The sequence below is a fragment of the Numenius arquata genome, chromosome 14 (assembly GCF_964106895.1).
Source record: "Numenius arquata chromosome 14, bNumArq3.hap1.1, whole genome shotgun sequence".
NCBI classification, from domain to species: Eukaryota; Metazoa; Chordata; class Aves; order Charadriiformes; family Scolopacidae; genus Numenius; species Numenius arquata.
This window is the reverse complement of record NC_133589.1, coordinates 12561204-12580839: the sequence shown is the minus strand read 5'-3', so window position 1 is coordinate 12580839 and position 19636 is coordinate 12561204. Positions and strand designations below refer to the sequence as shown.

General features: G+C 39.6%; 1 protein-coding gene across 1 annotated transcript in view; it reads right to left on the bottom strand.

Annotated features, from left to right (window-relative positions):
• GRIN2A (glutamate ionotropic receptor NMDA type subunit 2A) overlaps positions 1-19636 on the bottom strand; it is a 180358-nt gene that overhangs the window by 56813 nt on the left and 103909 nt on the right. Inside the window, exon 4 of the mRNA XM_074158266.1 lies at positions 7865-7979. Coding sequence (XP_074014367.1) covers positions 7865-7979 — 115 coding nt within the window. The remainder of the gene's footprint in view (positions 1-7864; positions 7980-19636) is intronic.

The window sequence follows — 19636 nt, the reverse complement described above, 5'->3', positions numbered from 1 at the left end:
AATCATTTCCTTAGCACCTCTAGGCACATGTAGAACATGGGGAAAATACAACCATTTTGTTCTGTAAAATCTCTTTTTCAGTTAGGTAACATGGCTTTTTTAGAATGACAATTATTTAATGGAATATTAAATAAAGTACAGGAGGAACATTTGGATTTCTGGATTAGGCAATCTGAAAGATAAAACTACTGAATAGTTCAAAGACAGGTCTGAAAATTTGATTTATGCTCCAGCCTTAAACCAAATGTACTACATTTAGTTACAGTCTATAGCAAGTTGAGCAATGAAGAATGGAATAGCATGCTTGGAGTGCAAAGAACACAAGTGTGTCTGGAAAAAGAGCATTACTAGAGAAATTAAAAGGGAAAATGAGCTTTTTTTCATCATATACAATGAAATATCAATTTCCATTGAAAAATGGAAAGGGAAGACGAAACTGCATTAAGAAAGATTTTTAAGTAATAAACACAGTAGTGTGTATTTGTATAACAAATATTTTTTAAAAAGAAAATCCAAGCTGAGGATAATGCTCAAAGAATGCAGACATGCTCCATTATGGAACTGTCAAAAACTGCATGCAAATACCTTTATTCTACTGTGTGGAAATGCCACAAAATATCCAGAGATTTATGGTAAATTTCTGTCATTTCTAGTCAGACTGATCATGATGTGATCCCAGAGAAATACAAATCTCCCTCACTTGAAAAAAGGGCAACAGAATTATTTTGGGGAAAGATCCTGCCTCAAATTATAAAAATCTTTAATTTATGGTCAGAAGACTGGGACTCTCATAAAAATAGTGTCAACAGCAAATGAGACCCTCGCTATCAATACAGACTGGGGGATGAGGCATTAGAAAGCAGCCCCGAGGAAAGGGACTTGGGGGTGCTGATGGATGAAAAGCTGGACATGAGCAGGCAGTGTGCACTTGCAGCCCAGAAGGCCAATCGCATCCTGGGCCGCATCAAGAGATGTGTTGCCAGCAGATCCAGAGAAATGATTCTGCCACTTTACACTGCTCTGGTGAGACCTCACCTGGAGTACTGTGTGCAGGTCTGGAGCCCTCAATATAAGAAGGACACGGACCTGATAGAGAGGGTCCAGAGGAGGGCCACGAAAATGATCAGGGGGTTGGAGCACCTCTGCTACGAGGACAGGCTGAGGGAGCTGGGGTTGTGCAGCCTGGAGAAGAGGAGGCTCCGGGGAGACCTCATAGCGGCCTTCCAGTACCTGAGGGGGGCCTACAGGAAGGCTGGAGACAGTCTGTTTACAAAGGCCGGCAATGACAGAACAAGGGGTAATGGCTTTAAACTGGAAAAAAGCAAATTTAGATTAGACATTAGGAATAAGTTCTTTACCATGAGGGTGGTGGAGCACTGGAATAGGTTGCCCAGGGAGGTGGTTGAGGCCCCTTCCCTGGAGACATTCAAGGTGAGGCGCGACGAGGCCCTGGGCAACCTGGTCTAGTTGGGGGTGTCCCCGCTGACTGCGGGGGGGGTCGGACTAGATAACCTTTGAAGGTCCCTTCCGGCCCAGATGATTCTATGATTCACTATTGTAGGTGCAAAACTCAGCTGTGTGTCCACTCAAGTGTGGACTTGCACAATGGTACATACACCATTGTATTTCTTTTGAATTTGCACATTCTTTCCTATTTTCTCCATCTTGATACGCAGCCTGGAATATTCCCTTTGGTTGAATCTCTATAGGATACAGGAAGGAAAGCAGAAAATAGCTGAGAGCACAGAAGAGCTTGTTTGACGTCAGACCGAATTAGCAATCATGGGGTCCTCGTCTCATCCACTGTTGTCTAAAGCACCTTACAAACTCACTGTATTACATACATGGTCTGACGACCTCATGCATGCCTACTTATTTTTTGAATATTGCAGTCGAGGAGGTTGATAATGAAGTATTTGGTGTGTTTCTGTGTAACAGCTAGATAAATACAGCTAGCCTGCTTGCAAAGTTACGCATTGCTGTACCTCGCAGAGACCCCTCTCCCACTGCACCCTAAAGCAGTCTCTAAATAATATGAGGATGATTGACATAATCTTAATCACACACCCTCACAGAGACCATTGAATCAGAGAAAAGGAGCAAGGCCAGATCCTGAGCTGAGAGAGAAAAGAGCAGAGTATGTTCTCCCCTGTGTGCCAATGCTGGCACGGAAAGAGAGTCTGTCACACCGGCATATCTCACAGAAAACAAACAAATAGCTTGGTCCTATCACCCTCTTCCCAGCAGATGGGAACTGTGTGCAATACACAGTCATCATCCTTTTGTAAGAAAAAATGTTACACAGCAACATGGATACTAAATGCACTCCCAGGACTACCCGGCCAAACCTGTGAATAGAGAAAAAATTTCAGGGATATTCTTTCTACATTAAAGACACACACACATATTGCAAACATACTTTTTGAGCTGTCTCACTTTTGTGAAGAAAATAATGCTGAGCAAACGCAAACTCTAACTCATCTTGATTTATAGAAAAACTATTTACTACTTTTATTTCATCACACTTTTCCACTTACAAGAAGAGCTACGCTGGCAAGTTTTAAGTCAATAACTAGAAAGCATAAATTGAGTTTGTCGGGTTAGCAATAACAGGCAGCTGCAGAACAAAGCTCAAGAGCAAAATCCTTCCTCCAGAAGCAGCATCTCTTGTCTACCTTCTGCCCCAAACCTTGGGGCCGCTTTACATTTCTGAGGGTCCGTATTTCACAATGACACTCTAAATTTAAATGACAAAATATGATGCGAGCACTTTCATGTCTTATTAATAGGGAGTGTTTTACAGTCCTGGGTGGTTCGAAGACATCCATTTAAAGGCTTTGAAGTTTTCAAAATTTGCTGCAAAATCTCAGAGGGGGTATGCAAATGTACCGTTCTTCCCTTGTGGCTGCTCCTTACGCTGCCAGGAAGGCTCCAACCCTGCAACCGACAGGGCTCGGAGGAAAAGAGAGTACCCAGCGAGATTATAAACAAACAGTGGGAGAAAGAAAAGCTACCACCTCCTGTAGCCTCATTTTTCCGTACAGAATTAGTAATTAGCACTTACCAAATCCTCAGTGGTTGGTAGAGTTTTGGTACTGGGAAATGTCCCAAATAATTCTATGTAGCGCAAGAGTTCAAACTCATGCCAGAGAAGCCGTTTTATGAGTTGATTATGTCATTAGAAAAGAAAAGAGCTAAACAAATCGACAGCCCCTTTCTCCACCTTCTGGACAGGGAAGACTTTTTGTCACCTCTGCACTCAGGGAAGACCTCACAGCTCGCCAGAAACACCCAGACAGCCATACCTTTACCTCCAGAGAGGAAGAGCTGCCCTGAAAGTCTTCCTAATCTCCTCTCTAATATTAGCTGCAAAGAACAGGAGCAAAGCACACTTTGCCACTGCTTTCCACGGTAGCTGCGATTCCTTTACAGCAGCAGAGAGCAGGGAACCATCCTCTTTGGGAATATGGGATTTAAGAGAAGCTGCATAATAATTGGTGCAATTCAAACAATTCAGTACAGTAAAGGTCAAAGGAAAGGCCTTTAGGCTAAGTAAAAGTTCACTGATGCAGAAACAATATGCAATTTTTACCCAACAGTAAGTGTCAGGATAGGCATATTTACAGGAAGACCAAATAAACGAAGCAACAAGGATGGGACAAAGAAAATGACAATCCAACAGATGTTAAAGAGCAAGCTGTTTCTCCTATGGGCGAACATAATATATCATGTTAGGCCGCAGAGCTACCAACAAAAGATACAACAGCAAAGGGATGATTAGATCATGCAATTTCATCTGTTCTAGTTAAAATATATGCATTTCTTCACAACTTTTAGGGAATGTCTTTCATAAGGCATCAGGATCCTTCAGCTGTCACAACCTTTGCTCTGAAATCAATTGAAATTTCCCAAGAAACTACCCTGTATCATCTCAGTGACCTTTGATTATCTCAGTATTCTGACAAAAAGCTCTGACAGAAATCTGACCAAGCATTAGGCTTATCAGTTCTCATCCGGTGAAGTTTCAGCCATACCATTAGACATGATAGCTGTGTTTTCTCGGCTACACGACAGTGGATGTTAGTAGCCAGATGGAGCTCTCTGTGAAGACCTTGGTTCATTTATTCCAGGCAGGAATCGCGTACCCTCTGCCCACTCATTCCTACTTAGACACAAATGTGTACAACTTCACACAGAGCTTATCAATCTGGCATATGCTAGTTAATCAGAGAAAAATCAAGTTCTACATTAAATCCTGCATTAGGAGAAAGTTAAAGGTAATTGGCTACGTTTAGAATAAAGCTCGATGTAACGGCTCTTGCAGTGGCATTTAACTAGCATTTGTGCCATGTAGTACCTGTTATTCTTGTTTCTTGTAAAAATTCATTGGCTACAAAAATGTAGGACACTTATATTCCCAAATTCACCCAGAATACAGATCACCATGGTAATTTTATCTGTATCTATCTGAGAGCACCAGAAAAAATTAGTTTTACCCTGTAACTCATCTTTACACATGGAATACACTCTTCTTTAAATGCTATACAGTCCTCCCTACCTTACTTAACATATATGATACACACAGCTAATTAAACCACCTGATTTTGCCACTGCTAATCAGATTCCAGTGTATGACTTCAATCTTTTATTTCCACATAAAAAAAATTAAAAACAACAACAAAAAAAGATAGGCTCCTCGCCACGATAAGCTTGATGGGGGAGTTGCAGCTGGTACTGCTGGACCTCTGAGGGGGTTTTCAGCACTAGCACAGTGTTCCTGCAGTGCTTTGGTGATATTTGGGCAACACTGTTAACTTTGGTAAATTTATCAAGTTTCACTGAAACAAGCACATTACACTTGTCTTCTTAAAAATCTCTCGCCTGAGAAGAGCAGCCCCTTTGCCTGTCAAGATTAGCAGCAAGTATATGAATGTTGATGTCAGAAGTTTGAGTAGCTGCCTTAGGATCTGTCAAAATATCTTGCTGGATGCCTGCTGAACATGCCCAAAAGTGATTTTCAGTCTTCAAACTATTATCATTCAACCAGCTTTTTTCAGAATCTGATATGGGACAAATCTCTTTGTCAACCCCATTTATATGTGAAGTTCCCACTTCAAAGTTTCCATACTGGATAATTTCTAAAGTAAAAGGAACTTAGTTTCCTAGGGGTAAGATGTATGCTCTTCAACTATGGTTGAATGGATTTTCTATAACCTCAAGCCTCAAGTCAAGTATATCAATTTTGAGACCAAGGGAAAATTGTATTTAAGTAAAAGCAGATTATTATACCAAAACCAAAGAAAATTGAGTTTTAAAATTAGAACTCGTATTTTCAGGAGAACACCAGATAAAAAATCTTCACATAAAACACAATTACTCTTTCTTACATAAATAATAAAGTAGCTACTCGCAATTTCTGTGTACGCTAGTTACATTACAAGGATTAGCAGGCTGTTGCATTGTCAGTTTTTCACATGAGTAAATCATTTAATTAGATTCTAGGACTTGATGTTTTCCATATAGGATTGAGGATATTTAATAAGACTTCAATAAAACAATTCTGTGATACTCATTGCAATATTGTAATTGGAAGTAAAAGCATGTACCTGTCTGGAAACTCAAAGCAGGAAATGTTAGATCTCTGATGAGTAACTCTGACAGTTCTGAAATTGAGCAAAACAGCACGAGGAGAAGGAAACAAGGAGAAAAAAATTGGCTAAGAGATATGGGGTGGGAAATGCAACTTGGAAAGAATGTCAAGATGATACTAGAGGAATGTTCAAACAAACCAGGGGGTGTGCAAAGACCTTCTCAGGTCTCTAAGTGTGAGGAACTGTCCTATTATTTCTGCAGTGCACAGTGACGCTCTGCTGACATAGATGTGGGGTGCTCCGAGATAGCCGAGAGCTACATCCAGCTTGCCAGGATAATTGATTAGTCAGTTTATTCGTCTTCATCCTCAGAGGCAGGGACCAGCTTGTGGTCAGAAGAATGATTCTGGTGGTGACAGCCCGTTCTTGGCCGCCTTTCACTTCTCCCCTCTGACATAATTAAACCTGGCCCCCTTTCCGTAGTCCTACGACAGAAGTAGAGACACAAGCTGCAGCTAGGGGCAGGCTGTCTCTGCCCAAGTAACTCGACTAAAGCTACCAAAAGGGCTCTGAAGGAAAGGGGCAGCTAGGAGCAGATGCATACATTTTTTCTGGCCAGGAGCCCCCCTTCAGTCACTCTTTTTTTCCTCCTAGAAGGCCCCCAAACACAGCGATAAGCAGGAAGGGGTTTACTAGATGGAAAACTGCACAGACAACACAGGCCTCAGCCTACAGAGTCTTGTAGCCCAGCGCAGCAGGTGGAGCATGCACTGCTGCCATACAAGATGCACCATTAGGTACAGCAAAACCTGCACCAAATCTTTCATTCTCTGATAGGGGAGTCACTTGAAGGTTAAAACAGGCTCAAGTGATTTCTTGCAAACTATATCAGTTCATATATTCAGCATTTCTTTGTTGCTGTTAGCTCATTTTTCAAAAACATCAAACCTATCTTCCCTTGTCCTTTGAGTGGCCTCTTTAAAGAAGTTTCAAGGTACAAAATATATGAAATTATTATACCATAAGCATTGCTGGCTGCCTCTCTAACCATTTCTTCCCTTTGGAGCCTCATACTAATATTCCCCAAGTACTATAATATTTTTTCCAGAACATTATATATGATATGCAGACTGCTGAAGAATTTAAAATAGGGTAAGAAATTTTTTTAATGGTTACTGGGCAAAAGATTCCTCCAAAGATTCAGATTGACACATTTGGATAGGATTAAATTTATCCAGAGAATTAAATTTGCATCAAATGAACATAAAGAAATACATAGCATAATCTAGGACTACTCTCTCTGTTTTTGCATGACTAGCATATTTACTGAGATGTCCTTCAGTAATTCTTATTTCGACATTATTATTCAACATCACAAAGAATCTTGCAGTCTTACAAAGTGGAGTTGTAAGTTGATTTTATGGGATCCTAAAACTATAAGAAAAAGAGTTCATAGATTTCATCGGCAATTTAGATAACGTAGGATATGCTTTATGAATTTAAATTAAAACTGGTGGATGATACAGATGTATTTTTCCTTATAGCCTCATATTGCAAACAGTCTAAAGTCCCTTGATTTTAAAACATGGGAGCACAGATAGCCTGCAATCCTTAGAGCCAAAACAATCACAGGCTGAGGTGGGAGTTTTAAAGAAAAAGCACTCATGATAAACTTTTTCTTTTATTACTTGCATATATGATTGGCCCTCATATTAAGACATTTTTCCTTCTAGTCAATATAGAAGTTTATGGAGATCATTGGCCTATCAGGAGAATACAAGTCAAGATTTTGATTTTTTAGGCAAACATTATAAGGGTTATCCTCCAATTCAACAGGAATTTTACAGTTTGTTTGTTTTTTTAAAATGTGTACTTTTACTCTAAAATCTGTTGAAGAATACAAACCCAAGCAAATAAGAGGACTGGAGTTGCCAACATATACAAATCCAAACAAATCTACGTAGTTAAGGTGCAAATTTCTAGAGACTTTTCACTCATCCATTTTATTTTACTAAACTGTAAGAAGAAACCCAAGGTGTGTTTCACAGAAATCTTCTGAAATCCACATGGCATATCTTCACTGATATGTTGCTTTCCCTGTTAAAACTCCTCAGACCTACTCAGAATACGGTAAAATTATCTTTTCTGAACTGTTGTGACAAACCTGCTACAGCAGAATATCATCATTGACATCTGTGACGTTAATCTGTCTGCTTGTCATTAATAGGCTTCTACCAAGTCTCTCACGTCTTTTACCGAGAGGTATTGCTCACCTTTTCCCATTCGCGATCGTTGTTCAGTACTATCACCACCAGCCTGGGGTGCGCCTGGTAACCATCTGCCGTGAAGGACAAATCTTTACCTTCCCAAGTCACATTCATCATAAACCTAGAAGGCAAGGAAAAAAAGTTCATTGAAAAATTAATGAGCTGTCCAGCAGTTAATGAGCAAGCTAGTTCAGTTATCAGAACCACTGATTAAATACATGCACCAAATCCTCTTAACACTGCGAAAAGCCTATGCTTGCGTCATGGGGAGCATGAGCATTTCAAGGCAGTCCTTAGAGAAGACAAAGCCAAGTATGGATTACATATGATTTTTAATGCAAACATCATTTTTAAAGCAGCTTCCACATTACGCATGACCTGTACACTCCATGAATAATCTCTCTGGCACTTTGAGCAAGCTCACCAGTTTTTCAGGACCATTTTAAACATGTCTACATCAGCTCTCTTTGTACTATTATACTATTGTCTCATCAGAGTAATACTCAGAGTTAAGTGCATCTACTCTGGCTTCGCCTGTTTAGACCTCCAAGAGTTGTATCAGCCCTTCCTGACACTGTAGCTATACACAGTGTCTTTGCGACACTTGGGTAAATTCCATGAATGCCTTCAGCCAAAAAAAGAGACATGAAAACTTTGAAGGGGTTGATAATATTCAGTTCAGTATTTCCAAAAAGAAAAAAAGATTTTTTAAAAAAACTTTTTTGTATCTAGGTTAATTTTCAATGGTTTTCAAAACATGCATAAACTAATGGGAAAAAATCCATAGAGGGACTCAGAATAAAATGTACAGGAAGAAAGAGAATTTTTAAAATTTTGTTGAAAATGTGAGTTAAATCCCAAATTTCCTGCCTTTAGACTTATCAGTTTGGGCACTGAATCAATAAAATTGTTTATTAACCACACGCTCTCTGTTCAGCTACAAAGGAGAAAACTTATTCAACTGAAAATTTTGTATGAATTTATGTCAACAGAAGGACATTACTCGGAATGCTACAACAAGAGGCACCTGTCCTAAGATGCGCCACATACCATTGCTTGCTCTCTGTTCTCCTGTATTGCCACAGTAACCTGCATGTTCTACGGATAGAATACTACTTCTTATAAGCAATCCTGTCATTAGCAATGATTACATCCACTGTACAAGTCATTGCTCTGACCTGGACTGTGCCATTGAGGGACACTTCCGAACTCTGGAGAATGACACTGCAGGTGGTTTCACAAATACCGGCCATGGACCAGATGCGCTTGGCTGCCACACACTGCAGTGGACATGATCTGCCCTGGGGTAGGGATCTCAGTACTCCACTCATCAGCTTAGAGACATCCTTCAACTCTAGAGTCCTAGAGCTTTTCTAGCCACTGATTTGACCCTGAAGTTCTTAAATTCATTACTGAGTTTACAGTAATTCTAATATAGTCTACCTAGTCTTTCAATTTCCTGATTAGTATGTACAGTTTTTGATTTCTAACTGTTATTTTCCATTCGTCATTGAACCATGTGCCCTCTTTTCCAAAGCACTATCCTTTTGTTGATTCAGAAATGCCAGCATTCTGGCCATCTAACAAACATGACTTTCCTCAAAAATAATTTTCTCTCAAAATTTTCCACAGATTTATAACATAAATCCATATTTATATTTGCTCCAGTCTCACATAGCTTCAGTGTTTCTCAGTGAGAACAGCTTGTTTCCACTGCTCCAGGGTCAGGAAGAGTGATGAGAAATTGCAGTTTTTATTTAAAGCACAAATACAGGGAACTTATTGCTAAGAGGCTGAACTATCACAGCACACAGGTCAAGCTCCCCAGACAGTGATATTGCAAAAATCTATCATTTTATACATTATCTGAAATATCCTCACCTATAAAAATCAGGCACAAAAGGGAAGAGAGTAAAAGGCTGGTATTGGCATTGCTGTTCTTTGGTCTTATTGAAAAAAAAAAAACCCAAACTCCAGACCGCTAACGTGAGCCTGACAGGGCTACCCCACAGGTGAGAGGTAAAACTGCAATTCCAGATCCTGGAGATCCCATGGCACTTCCAGAAGATAATGTGCTCTCCAGCCCACACGCATGGTCTGAAATTAATTGCATTGAATTCTACCGAATTCTCAGTGTATTTCACTGAACAAAATTCAGTCTGAGCTCTCACCAAGGTGCTCTCCTTCTGGAATTCAACTCAACACCTATATCATTCCATCCCTTAAACATATGTGTTTTGAAGGGGACCAAAGTTACTTTAACTATTCTTCTACATTGCTCTGTAATGTTTTACCCACAAGAAACAGACACCGGTTTACATGTTTTACATGTTTTTTTGTTGTTTTGGGGTTTTTTTTGTAGCAGAAGTAGCACGGGCCCCTGGTGAATCTGACCTAGACAAAACTCTTCAGCTCCACATTCATAGGAGAAGGTTTTGTATTGACATCGCTGCCTGAAAATCCCAATAGCAGAACCACACCAAATAAAAGTGTATACACCCAGAAGAAATAACGGCAGTGTATCATAACAGTTAATAATTAAATGTGCGCTGCCCTAAACAGACATATTAACATCATTCAGCACCGGTTTGACAGCAATTTGTAAATTCACCCATTGTAATAACATATTTTGTGACAGACTTTCAGCGTGAAAATTTTCCCCTTGGCAGAACTCTTCTTTTCAGTTGAACTAATTTCCTGTATATTACATTTTTTATCCAGCACTGAAAGAGCTTGCTTGGGATTAAAAAGCTTGTTTGCCACCTTGACAGCAAGTGGCAAACCACCAGACAGGATTTGCTTGTGCTTCCATGTAAGAAACCGGCATAACATTCGCTCACCGCTGAAAATCAAATGTGTTGTGACCCAAGGAATAAAATGCCCAGGAAGCCACTGCACGGGGAAGATGACATACCATGAAAACATGCACTACTTGTATTTCTACTTCTATGCCCGTCCTCACAGATTCCCTCCTAATTCATACACATTAAATAACCACACACACACCCCCTGTCTTATGGGGCCAGGCAGAAATCACCTCATTTCAATAAATCTGAAAACCAAGCATTTTGTCTGCTCCTAAGGGATGGACCACAAACACGCACGCTTTACTACATCAGGCTTTTGTGTCCAGCTGGGTTTTTAATTATGTAGCCATTGGTGATTGGACTTGAGTTGAACCCTTAATTTATGTCGTTTGGTAGGATCGCTACCCCAGATTTGAAACACCACTCGTGATCACAAATGATGTTTTGGGATTAATATGCAAAAGCCCTAGCCTAGAAGCTAGTCGAGGACCATCACAAGATGCAGTGCTGTAGCTGCAGTGATGCTCACATGCTCCAAATAGAAAGATGAACCACAAATCTAAAATAAAAAACTGAACTCAGCACATATTTTTAAACCGTGTGAATGTACCAGCCATTTAGCAGTGAAACACATTTTGCAAGTTAAAAAAAAAAAAAGTCCCTAATCTGTAAAAGTCTCTTCAAATTGCATTGCCTGAGTCATATACAAAGGTATCAGTGAATGATGCAGACTGAGCCACCCCAGTTTCTCAAATTGCAGCAATAAAAAAGAACTTCAAAGAGATTCTTGTTTTCCCAAGCACACTCTTCTGTACAAAATTCATCAACCACTTCTGTTGATGGTTCAGAAACCAATGCCTACAATCTACAATCCCTTTTGAATTGTCATTTTTCCTCCACCAAGGACAGAAGTGCTGCTCTGCTTTTACTGGCCAAGATCCCAAACTGCTTGTCTCTTTGTGCTTTTCTGTTCCTAGTGAGGAAGAGTAAGGAAAAGAAACCATTTATGTTATATATTATTCTTATAGAGTCTTAAGCCCAAGATTAATTCCGTGCAAGATGTTAGTTTCTGAATTGGTCAAAATACATTTCTGAGTTCTTAACTAAATGAGATGCTTCATTATTTGAGCTTGTTACTCTAAGGGGCCAATTCAGCATACACCTTGGCTTAGTAGTTAATCTGCTTTCATACCTCATTAATGCTATAACCTGTTCAAAGACATGATAGCAAAATGCCTTGTGATGCTATTATGACACCGAAGTCTTAATTAACTTTTGCAAACTGAAGTTTGTGAGTAAGATTCCCCAGGTGATACATGTTTGAAAAAGGGGATTTTTTGGGGCAGAAGTTAAGCTATTCTCACACTGAATCCAAAACAGGTTTTTATCATGCAATGAAACAAGCCTGTACGATATACTTAAAACATTTTTAAACATTTATACAATTCTTTTTTGCTTGTCACCTTCCCCAACAAAACTGAAAAGAGAATAGTTGAAACATCACTGCAAAACATTGTTCCTGTTGTATTTACAGCAAGCTTTCAAAGCACCAAGGTTACAAACTGCTCTCAAGGTTTCCAACTTGATTTTTATACACTCAGAAAGATCAAGTAATTCAGACAAAGCTTCAGATTAATGTCAGAACAGTGTAATACTTACCCAAGTCAAAATTTTGACTCTACGCAGAAAGACAGAACACATTTGAATAAGGTGGGTTTTCCTATCCTGTAAATATTATATTACAACTTCATTGACTCCAATTTCCATTAACAAATGGGGGAAGACTTTACCAAAAGGATCGGACCTCAATTTTTAGAAGATTTCTATTTTTAGAAGACCATTTGCTAGAGTACAATATTGCCGAAACAGAAGCACCTCTCTGGCCAGTCTCCCTACAGAGACTCAGGAAGTCCTTGGAGCAATGCAATAAATTAAAACTTTTTAATTACCGGAACCCTTAAAAATAAATGCATACAACATAGTTGTGATAATTATTATATATAAGACAAAAAATTATCTCACCAAAACTAATACAGTAAAAAAATTCCCTCTCCTCCCCTCCAAACTGTATATTCTGATGTTTTCTCCATTTTTCTCTATTTCATGTTTATTTTCTTTCAATCTATCCACTAAAATATGACTGTGAAACTGTCTGTGCTAGAATTAAGTTCTGTAACTGAGCACAATTAGTAACAACAGCTGCTTTTCCTACAGAAAGGGTTCTTTGGTTTCTCCCCTGCCAAGATTTAAGCCTTCTTCTCCACTAACCTCTTTTCATAACATTACAGCATCTACCGATAAATAAATAGCTAGAATGAGGGGGGGAACGTTTTGAATTCCCAGGGTTACCTTTAAAACCTTCAGTCTGGTGGATGCAAGTGTGATCACAGGAGAAACTGCTCTGAGGTCCAGCCCAGGGGGGAACTGGCCAGGGGCTGCCCGCCCAAAGGGAATTACACGTGTAGAAACCAAACGGGTCGTAAGAACACCCTCAGCCAACCTCCCGTGGTTTTAAAAGCAAGTATAGAGACAGAAGCACAGGCTGTCTCAGATGTCCCTTCTTCTCATTGCTCTGATACTTGCTTCTTCCTTTTTTTTTTTGTTGTATAATGTATACAGATCCAGACTTTTAGAAGTAGAAATTCAGGACTCGTTGGGCTCAGGAACAGAGCCAGCTCTGCAATAACAGGCTGGTTTATAACTAGTGTGAAATCCACCTAGTATCCAGCTCCCAAACAGATCACTGGCTGGGAAAAATATAATGGGTAAGGCATAGGCATTAATAAAAACGTATCACTCCTAAGCTACCTCCACAAAAGAGAACTTGGTTACTAGACCTGCAAAATAACGCAGGTGGCCTGAGAGCCGCAGGGAGGTGAAAGCCCACGGGACTCCTTGCTGCCATGAGGTCAGACCCACATTTCCTGCTCTCATTCTGCAGCCCAGATCAGATGATCAAACTTGATAAATTCCTCAGGTGCCATCACTGGGGGACTATCAGTTTTTACTGAGAGCCTTCTTCACCATGGGCCAGTGTTTCAAATCCCTGACAACTGCAGGCAATGAAAGGAAACAGCAGAGACTTTGGGAAATACAGGTTTCATAAAAGAAACTCTCCCCCTCCTCTCCCAAAGAAGGAATTTCCCAACTGAGATTTAAAGTAGATGAAATACCTTATAACCAACGTGTCATCTGGTGATATTTCTCTTTCCTCCAAACAGTATGAACCAACCATTTTATAATAACCTAGACAGCCAGCCTGTCTGGGCTTGGCATTCACCCAGCATCATACCTAAAAAAGGACTGAATCCAAATTTTGTCTTTTCTTCTTTATCTTGTTGAGGTTCTGAACTGCTGAACTGCCTTAATATGATTCTAGTGGGAAATCTGAAAGACACTTGTCAATAGAAACCCCAAGACAAACTATTTAACATTAAGAAACGAATTTCCTAAAAACATCTATAAAATTAAATCAAGAAATGTTGAATGCAGAATGTATAATGTGTGGTCTGAAGTACATATAGAAATAGGTCTGACATAGATCGCTATTAAACAAGGTAGGGATACATTTTTCAAACAGTGAAGCTTTTTTTAAAGACAATTTTATGTCTTAGGCTATGTAGGATTTTTTTTTCTAAATTCAAATCCTTCGTAGTGATGCAAAGAGCCTCTTCTTCCTCTTTGTGCCTCCTCCTCCTCCTCCACTTCCCCCAGCCCTCGCTCTCCTGAATAAAACTCCATGACGATACCCTGCTTTGGAGCTGTATCTCCCTAGGCCTTGAGCCAGCATGGATGAATAAAATGTTGGGAACAATATGCTCAGTGACTGTAAAAAAGTAATGGCATGCCAACTACTTGTACCTCCTGCCAGCTGCTCCTTAAAACATTAGTTGCCACTAGGTCTGGAAAAGTAATTTTGCCCCAACTCTGCCAGACAAGCCACAAAACTCTTGGGGAGCCACTCTGAAAGGGGGGGGGAAGCAAAATCAGAAAGGGCCCAGATGCCTGGGAGTGTGCCACAGACTAATGTAACTCATAAAACACCAGGAGGTTTAGTGAGTTAATGTTATTGTTCGAAATAACATTTCATAAAAAGCACTAATATGGTCACTTTTTGCTGCACCAGCTCAGAAACAGCCCAAGCTCTTCCCATGAACCTGTCTGGCTTCCTTCAAGGGGATGGTGTCTACAGCAACTCCATGTCCAAGAACTTTCACTCATATTTTGAATTTTAAGGCTTGCTTTCAGCCCTGAAGGCTGGCTCAATTCCAGAACACAGGCCATGCTTGTTTTCTCATTTTAAAATTTTTATAATTATCACAAAAAGGGGTAAATGTTCTAAAAGCCCTTAATCTGGTAACTGTTTGGTACCTTCTGCTTCCTAAACTGACCTAACCTGGGAGAAAATTCTGACACAGATTCTCTGTAATTTCTTGAATCACTTCATCAGCAAACCAGCACCACGTCGGAATCTCTTTGGTGGAGTGTTCTCCTCCACAACCCCTCTTTTGCTGTTGGTGAAGTTTAATTTTACTTTCGGAGGAACATGACAAGAGTTTCATGAATTCATTTCCTCCTGTTTAATGCAACTATATAGAAAATGCCCTCATACTATAGAAAAGGGCATTTACAGCACATGGATTAAAGGAAGTGCAAATATCTAGTTGAGACTGTTTAAAATCTGTTCATCTGTAATCTGTAAATTAGGCTGTGTATCTCTGTGTACCAATCTAATTGCTACAATACTCTACTGAGTCTCCTGTTCAGAAAGCATCTCCACGCAAATGCTTGAGGCTAAGTGGGATCCTGCCACTGACAAAATTTTTTTCTTTTCTTGAGTATCTTTTCTCATTCATTTTTTCATGTTGACGGTAATAATTTCTTGTCATCCAGGACGTCTGAAATAAGTTCTTAACATTAAATCTAGGACTGGCAGCCTCGTCTTCATTTGGAGACACTTGCCTAAAAATACTGTCCTCCCTGGAAATCTGCTGCTCTCCACATCCCTGCAGCCTCAATGCTCCATGAAGGCTTCCAGCTTCCTTTGTGCCTTCAGCCATTTAGGTGGATCATCCTCATTCGGATTTGCTTCCGTAGAGCAGTGTTCACAGTAGCAAAGAAGGAGAATAAGCAAATCTGGCAGCACGCAAAACCCGAAACTTCAAGCTTAAATTTTCCAAAAATGAAGTACTAAATTTAAAATATACTCAAATTAGCTGCTTTCCCTCCATGACCCATAAGCAATGCATGTGAGTACTGAAACCTGGGTTACCGTCTCAGATCATCATTCTGCGTGCAATGCACTCCTGTGAGCTTGCAGTGGCTCCCGTAAAACCACAGTGGGATCACAAAATGTGAAGGAAAGACAAACAAAATAAACTGGAGAGTCTTAGGTGAATGTAAAGAGCCTTTGTTTTTCTGCACAGCAAGTATGCTACCAGTGAAAATGCATTTTGCTTAATATATAATTAGTTAAAGAACCTCTTCAGTCATACAATGGAGCAGATGAGAATTATTTTTGCTAGTCTTTTCACAGAACTTAAATGAACAATTCCTCTGTAAATTTGCTGTTGATCCGTATGCAGGAAAAGAACAAACAGATTTGCTGGATTATTCATCAAACCGTTGTGTCCATTTAATACCTGATTTTGCTCAGAAGAAAAAGAGGAAAATTTATCTGTCATTGCTAAAAGCTGGAATCAAAATACTGAACTTGCTGAGTGAATATCAAGACAAGAGAGACAGTATAACCTGGCCCTCTGAAGACGACGCTGTCTCATAGCCCAGCACAACAGCAAGGAGAAGAAAATGAACCTCATGGTAGGCCACGGAAAGACAGCAACATTGTGTAGCTTGTTTCAGAACACTGTTCCCACCGAGTCCCCAAGTTTTTAAGGAAGGGTGATTCAGGGCAGGATCAACTAATGCATTTGTACCTGGCCCTTTGGACCTCACATTGCTCCTGCTCCATGGCTGGGTGATGACAAATAAAGGAAACTGCTTGGGAAGGGTGTGAAGGGACAGCCTGCCCAGAGCAGCTCGGACAGCCTGCTACCCCTACACCTTCACCACCAAAAGTAGGATGAGTCTCTAATTCCTGAGAGTTATTTGGTTGTATTTGGAAACTGAATGCAATTAAATGTAAGCACGGCGTGGTAAATGCCTGCCTACCTATGGACAGACACATCTTTTTGCTTTTCAGGATAATGACAATAGAGAAAGAGCTTTGCCATCTCCATCCATCCCTGTACAGATCAGAGCTGTTGGAAATGCTGTTGTGAAATGGATCTCCCAGGGTTATGACTTTTATACACAACATGAGCACTCCTCTAGACAAAGCAGAAGCATTTCTATTCACAAAGCATCAGCATTTTCCATGACGACTGGCAGGGTTATTTTGTTTGGCTGTTTGTTTGCTTACATGTTTTCCTTTTTTGAGAGAGAGCAAGCATTTGTTCAACTGACATTGCATTAATGAGCTGCTAATTCTATCTATCCTGCTGTGCTAGTACCAGGATTTTACCAATGCTATTTTTCTGTCTTGGGAGAATCTGGGTCTTACACAGATGGGAAAAGATGATCTGAATCCATACATGTATCTATTTATGTGTATATTTTTAATGCATTGAAAATTATCCCTGTATTTTATTTTAAATCCTTTATTCATAGGGAAAAACTAGTTTTCCCATGTGTATCAGTACTGAACATTGATCAAATAATTCCAAAAACTAAAGCAAATCTGTTTTTTCTTCTAGGTCTACAAAGCCAATAAAAGTATCTTAAAATTACAGTGACAGAGGAAGGATAAATTGTGTGCTTCAAAACATATATCTTCAAACCAATTTAATATTCAAAGGATTTGAGAAAGAGGGAGGAGGAGCTTTCACTTCATGGCTTTCTTTTCATAGAATTTGTTCATAATTGGAGATGAAAATCTCTATCTAGATGCAGAAAGTCGCACATAAAGCATAACCAACCTCCATTTACAAGCAAATTAGCTATTATGGCATAGCCTTGGAATACTATACTGGGTTTAAAGTTGAATTAGACTGTCATTATAAATAGATGGAGTCTATTTTGTGCTCCATTCTCTAGCTTGGTTTTGCTCAAGCATCACCTTACAGTGATGCCTCTTTGCTTTCCACTGAGTTCTCTGCTCCTGAGCTCACAAGGAGTGTCCCTTCGTGTAATCCTACTTCTCCAGCATTGATTTCCAGCACAAACAGGAAGGCACAGTACAGCAGATTCCAGCTCCATAAGCTGTCTACAATTACTTTAGCCCCTTTTTTTGCAAGGATGCTCTAAAATCCATTGTTCAAGTTATCTCCTTAATACAGCATGATATACATTTATCTTGTAGTTTAAAATACAAAGCTGCGCTATCTGTGACCTGAAATGGTAAAGATTACATCTCAAAATAAAACCCCAATTTAGGCATTGATGTAAGGAAGGAACCTACAGTTTAGTGATGAGGATAAGAAAGAGCAAGGAATTTGTGTAATTCACCTTGGCATGGAGAGACTGGTCAGCTCCCAGAGATTACTTAGCACTGCTAAATGCTTGTATATACTTGCTTTTCTTGCAGATTATATGTGACAAGAATAGTCTTGGGGAGTTATTACATAAGAAGAACTATTTAAAGTTTATTCATTTTAGTGTAATTCTGACATTTCTAAATTAAAAACAGCCTGCTTCTTGTTCTTGTGGTGTTGGAGAAGCTCAAAGAATCTCTGGTACAGGAAATACATTCTTCACTTCACAGCTTGGTGTTTTGCATTGGGAAGTGACTTTATTAACCACAGTGCACTATAGTACAACCTCTCCTATTAATAATTTCTCTGTGCATCACGCGCTGAACACTGCAGAATCTCCTGGTGAAGTCTAATCTCACTGCCCTAACACTCACAAGCCCTATTCTTGTAGTTATACAGATTTAATGAGAAAAAAAAAAAGATTGTTTGAAGAAAGACAACTTACGCTGAATACTGAATACCTAATTCAAGTCTATGCCAGTGTATTAGCAAAACAATCGGATAGGGGTCCTGCCTCCTGTCACTCCCCAGGGGCAAGTGGGGCAGCAGGAGAAGTAGTACAGGTTTTCTGCAACACCTCTGGTAAATTTGTACAGTTTTCAAGGTAGAGGCTTAGGAATAGGAAAGGGGAGACCAAAAAAATGTGGAAGTGTTATACTAAAGGCAAGTCCTCTCTGAGGAAAGCTGTGCAAGTTTCTGAAATTTGGTTGCACTGTTTATGAAATACATGTATGAAATGTTAAAATCCATTTACTTGGCTGTATTTGGCTTTTAAGAAAGATTCTAAAGAATGCTGTGCACAAAGACCCCATTTTCATGGAAAACAACTGTTTCAGGACATCATATGGCAATCAACGCCTAATCTAAATATGCACATACATCTTAGAAGATTAAAAATGTTCCACAATCTCCTATGTGAAATCTACACTGACTTTCCTTCTTGTGCCAATTCCATCTTGCTTTTCTGTAGGAAGCCCTTCATCTGCAATATCTGGTTAGAACAAATTTCATAAATACTCCTTAGTAGCTTCCATACGAGATATTGTAAAGAGCTATGAAAAAACACGCAAGATTCCCTTTACTTCCTCTCACAAACCAGATAAAGAAATTTATTACTGCGTGGCATGTATTATGCAACATCTTGGGTAGCAGTAATCAGGAGTACCCTGTCTAAAAGAGATAATTAAAAGGCAAAAAAGAAAGTGCAAAGAATCACGATTTAAACCTTGGCAGTTCCCATATGACAAACTGTATTGAGAAAACATCCATATCAACTTGGATTATTAACGCAGATTAATTTTTACAGCTATTCTAGCTCAGGTGACAAAAATAAAATCCTCACAAGCAGAAGTGACAGATTTCAGTTCTTAGGTGATAAAAGCTGCCTAACTAATCTAATACTTTAATAATTTCCAGGGACACCTCTTTAATGCTGTACA